The sequence below is a fragment of the Petromyzon marinus genome, chromosome 17 (genome assembly GCF_048934315.1).
Source record: "Petromyzon marinus isolate PM22_M1 ecotype Great Lakes invasive population chromosome 17, UKy_Petmar_22M1.pri1.0, whole genome shotgun sequence".
NCBI classification, from domain to species: domain Eukaryota; kingdom Metazoa; phylum Chordata; class Hyperoartia; order Petromyzontiformes; family Petromyzontidae; genus Petromyzon; species Petromyzon marinus.
The window spans coordinates 20429832-20446513 of record NC_133683.1 but is presented as its reverse complement, the minus strand read 5'-3'; the positions used below and the strand labels follow the sequence as shown (position 1 = coordinate 20446513).

At 41.9% G+C, this 16682-nt stretch overlaps 1 protein-coding gene across 2 annotated transcripts in view; it reads right to left on the bottom strand.

The window, feature by feature from the left end:
- The window catches only part of LOC116943123 (neuronal PAS domain-containing protein 3-like), a 114004-nt gene that overhangs the window by 35308 nt on the left and 62014 nt on the right, over positions 1-16682 (bottom strand). For both annotated transcript variants that reach the window (XM_076067577.1, XM_076067578.1), the window contains 2 exons: positions 10600-10844; positions 1165-1244 (listed from right to left, as the gene is read on the bottom strand). In XM_076067577.1, coding sequence (XP_075923692.1) covers positions 1165-1244; positions 10600-10844 — 325 coding nt within the window. The remainder of the gene's footprint in view (positions 1-1164; positions 1245-10599; positions 10845-16682) is intronic.

The window sequence follows — 16682 nt, the reverse complement described above, 5'->3', positions numbered from 1 at the left end:
AGATGTCCAATAATACACACAAGACGTGCATTTTCAGTGCGGCACTTTAGCCCAACTTTAGCAATATCCAGGAGTTGGTGGAGCCTGTAAGGATGGAAGCAGCAACCCATTATCTCCGTCTGTATGTAACACGGGGGGTCACGCTAATGCTCGCAAAGATGATACGATATAAACATTTCAGTATAAAGTTGTAATACTCTTCGGAATTTATACGATTGAAAATTGAACCAAATTGATTAAAAGGGTTGCCCAAACCTGGAGATAATAAAAACACCCGAGCTAAATGGATGAGATGTGTTGTGTTTGCTTGGAAGGTCAGTTGGCATCAACCTGGGAGCCAGCCAGCTGCGCGCTCAGCCTGGCGTTCGTGATGGCATGTCATGGCATGACAGTCAACTCTCAGCAGCACGGTCATTATAACTTTGACCTCTGTGGAGTCCACTACACTGCATCCAATTATTTTTTTTACACTTGTGTAATCGTGCCGTTGTCTTTTAAATAGCATTTGCTACTTTTATTTAACTGGATTTATTTTTTTATTAATGTCTCCTCTGTTTACGATACCCTAACCAACAGTTGAATCTGTGTGTACTCTTGAACAATTAGTTTGCAAGTTTTAAACTCTTGTCTACATATCGTTGGTTTCCGTTGGATATTGGCAACTGGCAACTTTAGATTGTAGTGCTGCCTGCACCGGGCTGATGTATTGATTAATTCATCACTCGCGCAGACTCGAGCACAGTCAAACGCAATGGAGACGTAGATGAAAGCATAGATTCCTGATGAGTAAGGCTACGGTTTTGACACGGAGACCGTGATAGTCACAGAAATCGTGAATTTGCATAAAATCCGTGAAAACTTGAAAATTGAAAATGGCTAGAGCAACACATTAGAATCCGCACTTTCTTTATTTCCTCCTTTCAAATATGCCAAATGTCAGGGGCAATGCCACACCCCAGTCTGTCACGTTCCCGAATTATTGTTTTCTCACCTCGGCCACGAATGTTATGAAAAATTACCACTCCAAAATCATAGCATTACGAATGAAGTTTGATGCTTTGGTGAAGGGGGTTCCACCCCCCCCCCCACCCCCCACGGGGTTTTCTCATTCCATTGTGACTATTTATTCAGTCAGTTTGTGCCAAAAGTTGTTCTGCTTCTCACCTGGAGGATTTGGCTGCCGAGATGATGCTCAAACACTTCCATGGCCAGGGCACTGGAGCTTCTCCTCTTCTGCCCTATCGCTGCACCACACAATGACAAGCAGCACACAGCAGCAGCAGCACCCCCCCCCCCCCCAGGCCCCCGTCAACCACATGGCACACGCTGTACATTGATTAGCACTCGACAAGGAGGAAGCAAATCTCACCAGCTGTTTGGCGCTGTAAAACAGCACCCTTAGAACACGAACACAGGTGAGAGAGCGACGTGATGTCAACGCTGCTGCACTGTTGCCACCAGCCGTAATCCTACCCCCTCGGCTTTTATTCATGCAAGAAAAAAAAGCAGGGGAAAATGCAGCAAAAGCGCTCTTCGGCTCATTATCAAATTGCCTCTGAAAACAAATTTCTCCCAGACATTTTAATCGTGCCGACTTTTGAAACAGATCCACGGGCCCAGCCGTCATACGCCGTTCTTTATTTATTTAGTTTTACTTTTTCTGCGCAAACACTGCAAAAAATCAATCGTAATATCTGGTTCAACTACTCTTGGAGAGATGATGATATAATGAGGATCTACTGACTGGCAGAAAAGGGGAAAAAATGAGGCAGCAAAGGATGAACTCTATAGAAAAGCATTACACCGCTCGTTCCTCTACATTGTAATTCATAAAGGAATTTTACATGTGAAAAATCCTTTATTCAGCTAATCGTACGCTTGACTTTCAGCCGCCCTTGAATGTTACTATAACTACAGGCAGTTACTGAATGATGACCCATTTAAGTACCTTAATGGGTGTCATTTAGCAGCAGTTAAATATAATGACGGGGCATTTAGCATACAAACAATAACACCGTTATATACATAAAGCTTGCATTTTGTGTGGATGACATTTTAAAAGCCAGTGTTACCACGCTCTGCAGACAGATCTGGACAGGGGCCAAGAGCGGTGCACAGAATAGAGGGGGGGGGGGGGGGGGGGCTTGGCGGCCTAGGGTTGGGGAAACTCTTTTGTGAAAAGGCACCCAAATCACACGGTAAGGGTCAATGTTGTGTTAGTGCCCAAAACCCACATGCGATACACAAAAACGGGCCGCGCCGCGGTGGATTTATGGGAAGCGCAGCAGAAGGAGTCATTTCCATTTTGATTCATTTGCATTTCTGCTATTTATTCTCCGGGAATCAGGTGCGGTGCCATCAATCGCTTCACGAATCGAACTGGGCAAGTCAATAAAAATAATCTTACAACGGAGGGTCACGTGCACAGCTCCTGTTGCCCCACCTCCCTCCACCCCCCTCCACCCACCTCCACCCACACCCTCGCCCACCTTCTCCCGCAACCCACTCCCCGATCTGTCCTTGGCAGAGTCTGAATCAAATGCTCGCACCGGGCCACAATTCCCAAATACTAACGCGTGACTAATTTGTGTGCAGCCACTGTTTCAAGCTCATTTTCTTTAGACCGAGTATGTTTGCAGGTAGCCAAATACATATAGGGTATCCATTTTTTACAGACTATGGAACCCAGAATTTTCCATAATCACAGTTATTGCATTTTCACTCCACGGAGTGATACACTGCAGCTTTGTTCCATGTGTAATGATATATTTTTTTACACGTATATATGTGAACACTAAAAAAAAGCAAGGATATATGACCCATGAGAGAGAAAAAATTACACAAAATGCAATGCGTCTCCTGCAAACATTGTATGTACATTATTTGTGAAATATCAAACGAACAAAATATATATTTCATTTGGTCTCTTTTTCGGACGAAAAACTGGTGCTGAACCTTGGATCCCATCTTGTTTGATCATGAACACATTTCTTAAATCTTTTCGACGAAATACTGGTGCTGAACTTTGGATCCCATCTTGTTTGATCATGAACACATTTCTTAAATCTTTTCTCCGATCTGAACTGGTCTTGGCCTCAACTTCGCTTGCCAAATCGCAACTCACGACTGCACCCTTCTGTACTAAGTGTATCCCACAAGGCTCGTCCAAAGCATATATTCGAGCTCAGATGTAGTGCCCTTATTCCAAGACGCTGATGGCATAATCTTTACGTCTGGGATCTAAAAGCTCATGAAACCATTTGGGCTGAAGGGACATGTATATAAAGGCAGCACGACTAGTTTTTTTTTGTCATTGCCAGCAGGTCATTATCCCACAAAGAATTTAAAATGAAAGACACACTGACATTTCTTCTCCCCCCCCCTCAAGTCAAAAGTAATATAAACAATTAAAATAGCCCTTTGAGAAATCCACTGCTGGGTAAAGGGCTCACCACAAAGTGGCGGTCATGGGGGTTGTTCAACCATACTTCACCATACTGGTCAATGTGAGTTGGTAAAAATTGGAGGCCCGGTATCGTTTCAGATATCACTCATCACTGAAGTTGTCCGTGGCTGGGAATTGAACTCACCAGGTTCATAGTGATATGCACTAACCACAATGTCATCATTCGCCAAATAAACCATTATCATGCCTAAAAAACATAAATCCGTTTTTTTTTGCTGATGGAAATTACAGAAGTCTCGCATTTCCCACGTCCTATTTGCATTTGTTTGAATGCATTTTTAAAATGGAATTCCCAAGCGAGTTTTGCTGTGTTATGAGTGAATTGAAGTGCGCTGCTCTATTTGCTGCAGACTTCACAGAAGGCGGCGTACTTTGGTATTGGTTAAAAGGAAGGCCGCCCGCACGTGGGAATAGCAGCAAATGTGGCACTCTGCTGACACAGATGTGATGAGCACTTGCTGAAAATCAGCAGGTCATCAGACAAGCAGTGAGACGGCAATTGCATGCAGGGAGTCACTTCTGTTTGGACAACACGAGGCTGCTGCTCGTGGACAACACATCATTACGCACGGGTGCAAACACAACCATTTTGGCATTGCGCACAAACAGATTTTTTTACAGACTTTTTAGCGGTTTAATGATGCAATAAACGCTGGTGTTCTCAGCGAGAGCCGAAATAAAGATACCCTTAATGCATTCAAGGCCACAAAATTATCTACAGCCTGGGAGAATGAATAATAATTTCCATCAGTAATAAAGGCTTTTAGGGTGGTGAAGTGAAAAAAAGTCATTCATGTCCACTGCATTCAAAAACCAGAGCAAGGAAAACAAGCTAATGGAAGTAAATAAAGCATGGTCTTCGAATGGAGGGCTCAGCGGTACAAGTGCCAGGCTTGACATCTGCTTCCACGCGGCACTCAGCGCTTTAATAGAGATGTAACAATCCATGAGGATGAACTCTTCGCTGCCGCAAATGGAAAACTAATTGCCAAATGATTTAAAGACAAAGAAAAAAATATAAACGCAATGCAATGCGAGCTCATGATACAGGAACTCCTAAATAAAAATACAGCTGCATTTCGAACAAAGAGTTCGAACGCCGTTTTTATTTGTAGACATTACAGCCAACAACCCTTAATGTTGAGTAATGTTATTGTTTTAAGTAGCTCAACTGATTAATTGTAATCATTAAGGCATCAAAATAAAGGTTTAGTGATGCGCAAAATTGACCTTCACTTCGGGATGCATAACATTTTTTCGAAACTGTATGTTCAGGCTACAGTGAGCTGCATGATTTTGTTGGAGAAAAAAAAAGTGACGTGTAGAATTCTAAAGGAGGACCGTTGACATTGCCCGGAATAGAACATTACCTCTCCAAAGCATGCTGCTTCAGATTTATGTAGTTACTTCAAGTTCTCAATTATGTGACTTTGTTCGGGGGGGAGGGGGGGGGGATCTAATTATATTGGCTATTGACTAAAATATATGAAGACAGATGAGAAGTTCAAGGAGGACAGTTTTAAAACTCCTGCAGCAGATAACGGTCGTGATGAAATAAATGGCAAAATTCCGAGCACGGTCATCAATGTTGCATGCAACCTATGTGTCCCCGGCCTGCTGGTGATAATGGTTTGACCATTATAGTTGTTAAAGCAAACATCTGGGCGGAGATGGGGTGGAGGGGAGAGTTAGTAGGAGGGGTAGGGGGGAGGTGTTCGGTGGGGGGGGTGAGAAGAATGTAATTTCAATGACCTGACTGTGATGTTTAGTGCTTGAAATCATTATGTGCCATTAAGAAATGGAGTGAGTATTGTGTGATACACTGTGTCTTCAATTGGGTGTCTGTTCTGCGTGTGTGCGCCTGGCATTTTAAATCAGATCGGCAACAAAGCTGGTACACAAAAGGTATCGGGCACTTTTTTTTTAAAGCAATTGACCCACGGTAAAATTGAAGGTCACATTTCTCATGATAACAAACTGGGCCAAGGCTTCATATGGCGAGGCTCTTTGTGTGTATCACAACACTCCTTGAGTTAAAATCACATTGCATTATTTTTGCCGAATTTTTTTCCCCCCAATTGAATTTTCATAAGTGACCCATTTTCTTTGACATTCAATATACATTACTGTTTAAGCTGACACGTTGAAGGATTTTGACTTGTTTTGTACGGCCGGCTACAATAAATCACGCAACTTCTGAAAAGTGCAAACAAAATGAATGCGAGTTGCGAAACACAGCGGTGTGCTTTTTCCGAATAATACTAGCATGGGAAGGTTCGGTGATAGGTATTTGTTTATCAGTCAGATAATATTTTAAGCCCTGCATTGTGTTTGAAAATCACATTTAAATGAAGTTTGCATGGGGAGGCCGTCACACCCATGACTTGGCAATACATTAATGCTGGGATGGTGCAAATACATAACAACCCCGTAATCATCCATCCTCATTACATGGCGAGGAATATTTCCTATTTTTACGTGGGATCCCCCCCCCCACACTCTCTCACGTTTTTCCCAACGCACAAATGGTGCCTCCTTGTATGATAAATCAGCTTAATCTTCACATTTTTATTTCACTTTTTCATGCGTGCATGCTTAACGGCACCTGTGCCGCACAATTCACACATGCAAAGGGAGACTTTCCTGGGGATATTAAAATTTAAAAAAACTCCATTAATATTACCATCACTGGAGCCCTGTTTAGCGGTGTGCGGTGGCATAGAGGGGCACACCCTTCCAATTTTAAGTCCCATTTTATTAAGGGAATATTTCCACCTGAACAGGTGGCAAAGTCACCACATCTATACATTTTTTATTTCTACTTATAAAAATCTACACTTCCTCTCCCATCAAATCGAAGGAGATTTGATACCCAATAAGAGTGGATGCTGACTTGGAAAAGCACCAGACATGACTTCGTGAACCCAGTTTGGATACCCTAACCAAAACAGCAGTCTCAGCTGATATTCGGTCATTATTGCCTCATTATGCCGATCGTTAATTGTGCTATTCCTTTACATGAAATCGTTGAGTTTTGCGGTCATTTATACAATACTGGTGCATTTAAATTTTACATTCTACATGTCATGTTTGGGGATATTCAATTAACTTGAAAATAACTTGAAAATTAAAAGTATTTTTCTGCCCATCATCAATCCACCGTTGGATGAAGGCCTCCTCACACAGTGTTGGTCATGGGATGGTTGACCATACTTCACCACACTGATTACGGGGAGGGAGGCCCAGAAATAAGTGCAGGTATCACTGGCAACTGAAGTTATGCATGGCCAGGAATCAAACCCCAGGTCACAGAGTTCATGGCACAGCGTGAGAGCCGTTGTGCCATTGCTCCCCGCCGACAGCCATTTATCAGATTGTCTCTGAGTTCCTTTTGTTCTCTGATCCACGTTTTCCTCTTTCCCTCAATTTTATTCCCAGCATGCATTACTCCACACTTCTTTGTGCACCTTTCAGTTATTGTTACATTTTCTTTGCCAGTGTCCAACTTTCTAATCCACGTGTCATAGCAGGGAATATGCAATGATTTAACCGTTCCTTTTTGCGCATGGGTATCATGTTTTTAATTTAAAATTTGTGTTATCGCCTAATGTTCACAGATTTTTCCCCCCCTAGGTATTCCAGTTTCCTTCCACATGCCAAATACTCATGAATGGAAATTGCCAATAATCCCGTTGCAGAATCGTCACAACAAAAATTATCTATAAAAATTGGCATTATCATTCCAATGACAGTTCACATATCTATTTATGGAAATAGGCAAAAGCAATTCAAGCAAAAGTTAAGGGCCCCTAGTAGCTCAGGGGTCCCAGATTCACAAAAAATAATGGTTAATAAAATATCAGCTAATATTCAAATCCTAATAAGTATTACAAGATCACTAGCATACAAAATTCAATCATTCTCTCGCGTCTGCAATTCCTTTTTCTCATCTTACTACGTACATTATTTAACACGTAGCTTTTACAATCTAACCCAAAAAACTTGTATTACGGATACGTACATTCTTGTCTACATTTCTCTCATCTCACTACATATATCTCTCGTCTATATCTCGTCTGTCATATTACCAGTAGTATTGCATTTCATTTATGAATGGAGGAGAGGAAAAAATAATGTCTGCTTAGGGCCTCCCCCCATGGGCTAGCAACACCACAGCACATATCCAGTGCCTTTTGAGTCCTGTAACTACAATTAACATATCACTCTCGATAGTAACGTGGCCCCATATGAAGAGCCTCGGCTAAACTCGCGTGTGGGCTCAACTCATTAGCAGAGGCGAGAAGGAGTGGGCAGTGACTCCAGGAGAAGGAGGAGAATGGGAGAGGGCCTCTTTCCGAGAGAAGTCACTCCCAATTTATCGAGCTGTCAGCCAGACAGGCCATGCCTACAAGCACCCATTCCCAGGAATTAGCTTTGGCTTCATTGTCCTCAGTGTTAACAAGCAATACACAGGTGCTCTTATATATAAAATTGGCTCAAGTGGATGCTGCTGTCTATATGCAAGCCTCCTTGACTTTGTGTTTATGATTTTTTTTCTCTGGCAGAGGACATACAAATCCATTGTACGTGTAATAGAGCAGTCAGATGTGATATTTGTCAACTAATAAGCAGCGTAAACTAAATCATGTCCGACATACCGGCTTGCCTGTGTTATTTACCATTAACGTTGTTCACAGTTATTGTCACACCTCTTCTTTCTGAGAGAGACAAGCAAGTTGAACAATAATACATATTCTGTCGGTGTGTACACAGAATTGAGCTTTCACACGTAGGCTTTTGGGACCAACATTGTGATTAAAAATCGATGTATTTTTGGGTCAAATCGCGTAAATAAAATTGGCACGCTTGTTTATCACGTGACACCTTTATTAATTGGTTGTGTCGGGTGGAGGAGGGTTTACAACACACGCATTTTATTTACGCGTTCTGGCCAAAAAAAATCATCAATCAGAATGAGCCTTATTGTAGAATCCCCCCCCCCCCACCAATGTTGCATACACAGCAGAGAAATGATCAGATTTTAAATTAATACCCTTCCAGAATAAAAAAAAGCAAATATATTTTGTTTGCACCATCCAGTTTGGCTGTATGGATTAATGATAGTATTATAAAATATTTCCCCCCCCCCCCCCACCTCTCTGCTTATACGGTATATATCACCAGAAAAAAAGGGCATAAACAGCCAGAGGCTTTTTAACTCAATTCACCCCCACGCCAGCCACCACAACCCCCCACAGCCCCGATCCCTCAGCCCCCACAGCCCCCACCGCTATCGCGCCCTGGGCTCTCAGCTCTCGGCAAAGGCTTCGGCGTTGGCTTAGGCCTCGGTTTGTGTGATGTCTCTCTATATCCTCCGGCGTGACACTCCAAAGCAAGTTCAAAGTCAAAAGGGCAAAACATTGGGGTTTGGAAAGAACTGCGGTAATATTCCAAACAGTGGGAAGCACTCTTTCAACTCGATGTATTATTTATTTTGGACAGTTTATTGTTGGTTTTGTTTTCGTTTGCGAATGTATGTGATCTGATCGTGTTGATTGCTGCAATTAGCTAAAATGCCAGTACAAAAAGATAATGTAGATGTTTAAATCAAAAGACAATGTGTGGCATATCGATGTAAAATAGTCCAATTGATACAACAAATGCAGCTACATTTATATATTTACAGTAAACATGTATCGATTTTTGCCAAAGCTTTCACATACATCTCTTATCAGCGTTGTATAAAAATAACTCATTTTTATGCACGTACTCAGCGATACATATACAGAGACAAATCATCCCGCAGAGAAATACAAACTGTTCCGGCAAGTGCTGTTGTGAGCCACTATCAAGGCTTGCATATTGTCCAAGGGGATGGTGCGGTTACAGTTAGATGCATTTGCCTCCTGAATGCCGATGTTATCATACCACACCTGGTACTCATTTGATCAGAATCTTTACTTAGACTGGAGGAATCCGAGGAGCTTTGAAGCTCTTTTTCACAGACGTCAAAATAATACAAAAACCGATAGCAGTGCAAAGTGTAGGAAAGGTAAGGAAGTGACTAAAATAAATCAATAAAAATAAGTAAAGTATATGCTGTAAGGACAAATTGCAAAACTATTTAAATTCCTGCTCATTTCAAAAGAATAAATGCAAGCTTAGGTAAGGCAGCACGACAACAATAACAGCATTGTGGGATGCTGTTGGCATGAATGACGCGATTTCAAACACAAGTACGATTATTAACAGTCCCAGACCGCAGCAAGACAACGCAGAGTCGCTCAATAAAATTGTACATTAATGCTCAGTTGACCTATGAGCTGCAATATGTTTAGGAGCTAAAAGCCAATGTCAAGATCCGCTAGGAGAGCATTTGCGTAGTTTTTCTATTCCATTGAAGCAGCGCCGACTGCGGTGTTTTATTGTATGGTCTATGGTTTGGTTTGCAAGGCCACGATCGCACTGTGACTTGCCTTTAATTTTTCATTCAAAGAGGCGATGTGCATATCAGCCTGCAGATCTGATGCAGTTTGTGACACACCAGTGTCTTCGAGGATTGTCAAAATCACCGAGGACGGGAATTTAACTTAGGCTGCCTGATTCATAGCAGTGCATTCACCAATAAATATTCACAAAACATGCAATCGGACAAGTGCAGACATACCAATTTAGTTTTCCAATGACACTCAAGGCTCCAAAAATGTAAGTAAAATTCATAATCAAATCGTCCATTTTCCCAAATTCATACAACCTTTCCATTTTACAATAATATATAATAATCGTAATAATGAAGATCTATGACACCTTGTGTTGCTTGTTGCTGGTAGCTTGGTGTTTTGGGCCTCTTGGCTTGTTTGCGACAACTTTGTATGAAAACAAAAACACTAGGAATTAATGAATGAACATTTAGAGGGTTGCTTCCTATCCTGGATTATTCCAGGAATTGCCATCTGTGTTCAGGTGGCATGAATTGAGATCTGGCAATGGAATTTGGTACTGACATAACTTTGAAAGTTATCACAGTAGACTGCACAGTTTAGACAGACCGAGGCTGCCCGAGAAATAGGTCAGGGTTTTTGTTTCAGCGGTGACAGCGGTGATAGCATTCGCCGGCGGTGGTAAAGCATCACCTTTGACGGAGGTGTTGGGCGGAGGGCCGTCCATGTGCAGGTGCCAGGGTGGGTCTCCATGCGCGGCAAAGTCTCGCATCTTCAGGTAGCTGATGGTGAGTCGGATTATTGAGGCCTTGTCAAGCTGGCTCGTGATGGCCCCGGGAAGAGGCAGCATCTTGGCGAGCTCATAGAACTCGAAGTTCTCCTTCCCGCGCCGCGACCGAGCCGCATCCCGTGACTTCTCCTTGCGCAGCGCCTGAAGCCTGGGAACCCCGCACACGGTAGCGGGAACATGCACGCACACCCATGGGGTTGAGTACAAGACACCCTGCGGGCAATTTACCACCTGTCGGCCAATTAATGCAAAGATTGAAAATCGTCAAGGGCGGATAAACTCATTGATGTTGTACAGTCTGATGCTCCAAAGTCTGAGGCCCGCACTGAGTAGTGTGGTAAAGTATGGTCAAATAACCCCCAGGACCTTTAAGGCGCGAGGAAGCCCTCATCTGGGAGTACATTGTACACGTTGAAAATCACATGCACCAACAGCTAAGAAACACTGCTCCCACTCGTGGAGCTGTGGGTACGTGTGGTGTCGAGCGCCAATGTCCAATTTCTCTAACTACATTTTTTTGCTTTGTTTCAATATTTATTTATTTCGATGTGTGCTGTGTATGTTTGTATGCTTAACCTGTGCAACATGAAATTCAATCCATTTTTTCTCTTATCTGCCTTTAACGATATATGTGTGTACATCATCCACTACTGGATGAAGGTGCCCCCCCAATGCCATCCCTCATGATCCTGCATTGTCACAATCCATCTTACTCCTCCACACGAGATGATCGGGGCTAATGGGTCCATAATTCCTGGAATCAGTTTTGTCTCCACTTTGTGAATAGAAGATCAAAATTAGAGGCCTTATTGCCAAAACGTTTACGCAGAAATGTATTTCCTCAATCGTTGAGCGTCGCCTCAATCATTCTTTAGTTCAAAAAGGGGGGCACAACTGATGAGAATAACTACGGGCTCATTAGCCTCTTCGCATGACGAAAGCAGGTGTAACCTATTCACAAAATATGTGTACACAGCATGGGATTTTTTTGCTTTATTTAAACCTATACAGAGCCATACATTTCACGTACTTAATCATTCTTCTCTTCTGTTGAATATGGAACCAGCATCCACGAAGATAATTTGCTATACAGTCGTTACTATGTATGCACTGCAGTATATAAATTAACATTGTTATTATTAATAAGTATTTACTGATTTGGCCACCTCTCACAATCCCAAAAATGGTCATGAATTATAATTTTGATATTTATCAAGAATCAAGTATATATTTTTTTATTTAAAGCTTTCGTGATTGCAGGGATTCATATTATTGGTTCTTTCGGTAAAGTCACGTAGAAGGGAAATAATGAAATAATACAAATAAAACTATTAAATTCTCACTACGCTTCGATTGCAACACAAAAATCATCATCAGGTGTGAAAACCACAGCAATACATTTTGAAAAAGATGGATTCTGGCTTAGCAATCATTGTAAAGATTTGATAAACCATTTCGGGTCTTAATTGGTTGTGTTCACGCTTACAGTGACTTTCAGACCGCATTCCATTCTCTTTCTATCTCCCCTCTCCTCCGTTCCGAGCATAGATGGACTCGTCCGTCTGAACAACCGCCAGTTGCTGTCCGTGATGCTAACGTTAAGAAAAAAACGCCACTTTTTTTTCAAATTTTCTTGCTGTGGTTTTCACACCTGATAATGATTGCTTGTGTTACAATCGAAACGTCGTGATAATGTTATTGTTTTATTTGTATTATTTTATTATTTCCCTTCTACGTGACTTTACCGAAAGAACCTAGAATATGAATCAAGTAGATGTTTAGTGTTACATTGTGGTGCCCTGCAGAACCTGTCGTGTTTACAGATAAATAAATACAACAGAAGGAGTGCAAAGAATCGATCCTAGCACGCACAATTCAACGCAGAACAAACCCGTGGAACACATAATGACTCAATATCCCATTCACAAATACGAAGGAGGCATCATCAACACTGACACACTCCGCTGGTCCTGACGCAATTTTATGGCTCAACCACTTTAATGTAAAATTAGAGTCGTTGCTTTAAATCAACATCGCCATGCAAAGACGAAGTAGCGTTAGAATCGACTAATTGATGCATCATTACACCGATAATTATATATTTGTTATATGCTCACTGTGTATATGTTACAGCTGAACTGTGTAGGCATCCATCTCAGAGCTAGCTAGCTTATTGTCCGTGCGCATGTGAATGCATTATACATACGTCTATCAAAGGTGTGCACGCAAGCATATATATGTGACTGTGCACACGCATCACACACTTCGTGCAAACACAAACAACACACACAGCGAGCACAAAACTGACATTAGCTGCGAGTCAATTGCTTTAAAGTTTTATGCTGCATATTCAAAATGTGCTGCATGTGCAACAAATTCAGGACTCATTAAGTATAGATGCTTTGCAGGGTTTTTGGATCTATATTGTCATGCAAAAATGGCACAATTACAATATGTTGGAATATATTTAACACAAATGCATTTTAATGTTCTCAATACTTTTGACGAAACTTTTGTAATGTTACGAGTAGATAATTTATTTTTTTAGATACTGCGATGGCATCAATGGCCAGTGATAAATGAACTTTGTCCTAGGCAATTATTTCACAAACCCGCACTAAGTGTCGGTGACATCACTACAGCACTTGTGCCAGGCTAGGTGCATACTGCATCCACCTGAAGTGTCAAACACTCGCTGGCAGGAGGTCACTGGACAGACCCAGGTGTTGTAGGTTAACTGACTGAGATTACTGACAGATGCTCCACCTCCCACTGTGCCAACTGGTGAAGTGTGGATAAACAATCCCCCATGACTGATATAGTGTGGAAAGGCCTTTCTCCAGCAGTGGAATGACAACAAGCTGTACATTATTGTTATTTATCAATTACATTTCCAGAGTTTTATCTTAAGTTTCAAGATTGGTCTTTTTTAAACATTCAACCTTGTGTTCACGTTTGCACTAAAATTGCGTTTTTATCCCAGTTTCATGTCATGACAATGAAGCATATCTTGTGCATTCAACAATAACCGCGGCCTTCCAACCAAGCCAACATTCCATTTGTATAAAGCAAATCGTCTTCGACAAGTAGGACTTGTGACATTCATATGAGAGAGATATTCCCAAGACAAATGTTGGGTGGCAAAGTATGTAGATAAGACAGCGTGAGAGAGAAGAGTCCAAAAAAACCCTCTTTGATCAAACATTGCTACTACCTTGATTGACAACCCTGCTGCCATATATATGTGCAATGATGCATCAATATATTTGGTAAAATCAAGTCCTAAGCTCACGATACACCCATAAAATAAGGCGTGTGAGTATTAATATTTTATCCATTATTCTTTTTTGTCGTGTTTAGTAATGAGGTCACGTGATCCCCGTCCAGGAACTTGAGGCAGCTACATTCACCGCAGTGTAAAACATCATTTGATTTATTGAATTGAATGGAATCTTAAATCTGAATCATGACAATTTATTGAATCCCAAGGGGAGTGAATTGCTAGACCACTGGTCTATATGATCTGCAATTACCTGAAATTTTTTCACATTCTGTAGACCAATTCAGTTTCAAAATAACAATAATTGAACTATAAACAATGTCGCTTTGGGCCAATGTAAGTATATCTTTATCTAGTAATACTGCAATATTGAAAATGAAAGTATTCAATGATGCGAACAATTTTGGTGTGAAGGCCTAACTAGCATGAATCCACACAGCAAAGCATACGGTTAGTTATTCTGACTTGAATTATTGCTTTAGAGAGTAAATAAATCCTGGATGCATCTCTGCGTGAGTTGAATTTTATTAGGAATGCATTGGAAAGCCTTCCTCAAAATCTAACGATGGCTTTTTTTTGTGAATATAAGTCACTGTCCGTTTTCAATTTACCGCTAGATGAAGGCCTCTCCAAGCGTTGTCAGTCATGGGGGTATTTGACCATACTTCACCATGCTGGCAATTGAAATGTGATAGTGGAGGGGGTGGGGGGAAGGGAAGGTGAGCTCAGATATTACTCTGATGTTAGCCACGGCCGCTAATCAAATTCGGGTTTGTGGATTCAAAGCGCAGTGCTCTAACCATTGTGCCACCGCTCTACCGAAAAATAGGCTCAAAGGTGCTGAAATAAAGTAACGGCGAGCTGTTAAGCAGGAGCATCAAATTGCAGTGTACATACTCACTGAAATAAACAGACGGGGGCGCGGGAATCAAAAAAAGTGCGGGTTGGATCAAACAGACTTGAGCTGAAATGTTTTCTCCCCAAAGGGCTGCTTGCCGGTAGCCTTCCTAAAAGTGTTACTTTATCAACGTCTCTCTTTCCTGTTCACTTTCCGCTGCCTCCCTAACCACTCCAGCACTTCATGGCTCCCAGCCTGTCCCATGGACTATAAATCATCCCGGCTGGTAGAAAGGACTCTTGTGTTTGCTAGTGCTTGTGCATCCTCGTGTGTGTGTGTGCATGCATGTGCGATTTGCTGTTTGTGCATGCGTGAGCGTGCGTGTGCATGTGTGTGTGTTCATGCACGTGTGTCCGCATATGTGGGGTAGCGATAGTGTGGTGGGGTAGCGTGCTGCGCTACGAACCCAGCCACCCAGGTTTCATTCCAGCTCACAGCTCAACATAGCTCACGAATATCGGAACCGGTCCTGCACCTTCCCCCCACTCCCCTCTATGTCAATTCAGCCTTAAAATGAGCACATGGTGCGTTGTGTAAAAATCAGTGTTGGGGAGACAAAGGTGGTCAGGTGTGGTGTTGGTCACCCACCGCTCATGTGCCGTGTAGACCTTCCAAGGTGCTAACAACACTTTCCCCAAAAGTACATTAAAGGCTATGGAGGGAAGGGGGATCTTAATCTGTGTGCATGTTCATGCATGTGTGTGTACATATGCAATTTTGTTTCTATCCCCCGTGCGTGTTCATACAGGGGCGATGTCGGGTGGGAATGCAGCGGAGGACTGTAAAAGGGAGGAAGATCGACAAGATATCTGGGCGCTCTCTTTATTTTCCGCCGTGGACACGACAGGACCGCCAGAGCAGGATGCTGGGCTTTAGTTTCCAAAATGACACCCCCAGCACCCACTTCCTCCACCGGCCATCCAAACAAACACACTGGCTACTGTGTAATCCCACAGTCCCAGGGCAGAGTCAGCTTACGATTTATTACACACACAGGTTATAAAGGTGTTGCTGGCTATTTATACTCTGTCTGCGATGACTGAATGACTTCCAGACTTGGTATTGATTTAAGCATATTGTTTGTAAGCCAATTGCGGAGTCAGATAACCGGTAATTTAGTGGCTCGCAGATGTCCTGTGGTAATATCCAATTCAATACAAATTAAAAAAAATTAATACAATCTTCATACCATATGGCTACAAATTTACTTTTGTCTGAAAGCTGCATGGAATTTGATGAACTGCTATCTATCGAGCTGCTACTGACAAAGCAAATGAATTACAGTACTAATATGCATTTTCCAATTCAAGTCAATTATTCTGACCAGATAATAAAACTGTCAACAGTAATATTCAAGATATGTGATGATCTAGGTTAATTTAATGAATACATACAACAATATATATGCGCGTTAAATGCTTGCCAAAACATAAACAGCCCTTAATGATTACCAACACTAATTTGTCTTTTACATTTGACCGTGAAGTCTTTAAATGATATCTCGCATGTATTTAGTCATTAAGATATTCTGCAAACTAAATCGCAAATACACTCTTGCACAGGATGCATCTTCATAATAAATCAAGTATCGTAACTGTTGTCGCGCACAATTGGGCTAATACACTGTTGAGCGCATAGCCATTATTCCACCTACACACAGCGCTTTGTTACCAATTGTAGCAATTCATGGAAAATTATGTAGCACCAATGAATGGTGACCTAAATGCACACACACACACACCGATTAATATGTGGCTAGCAGAAGACCAATATGTTGCTAGCTCTTGTTATCACAAGGTGTACATGTT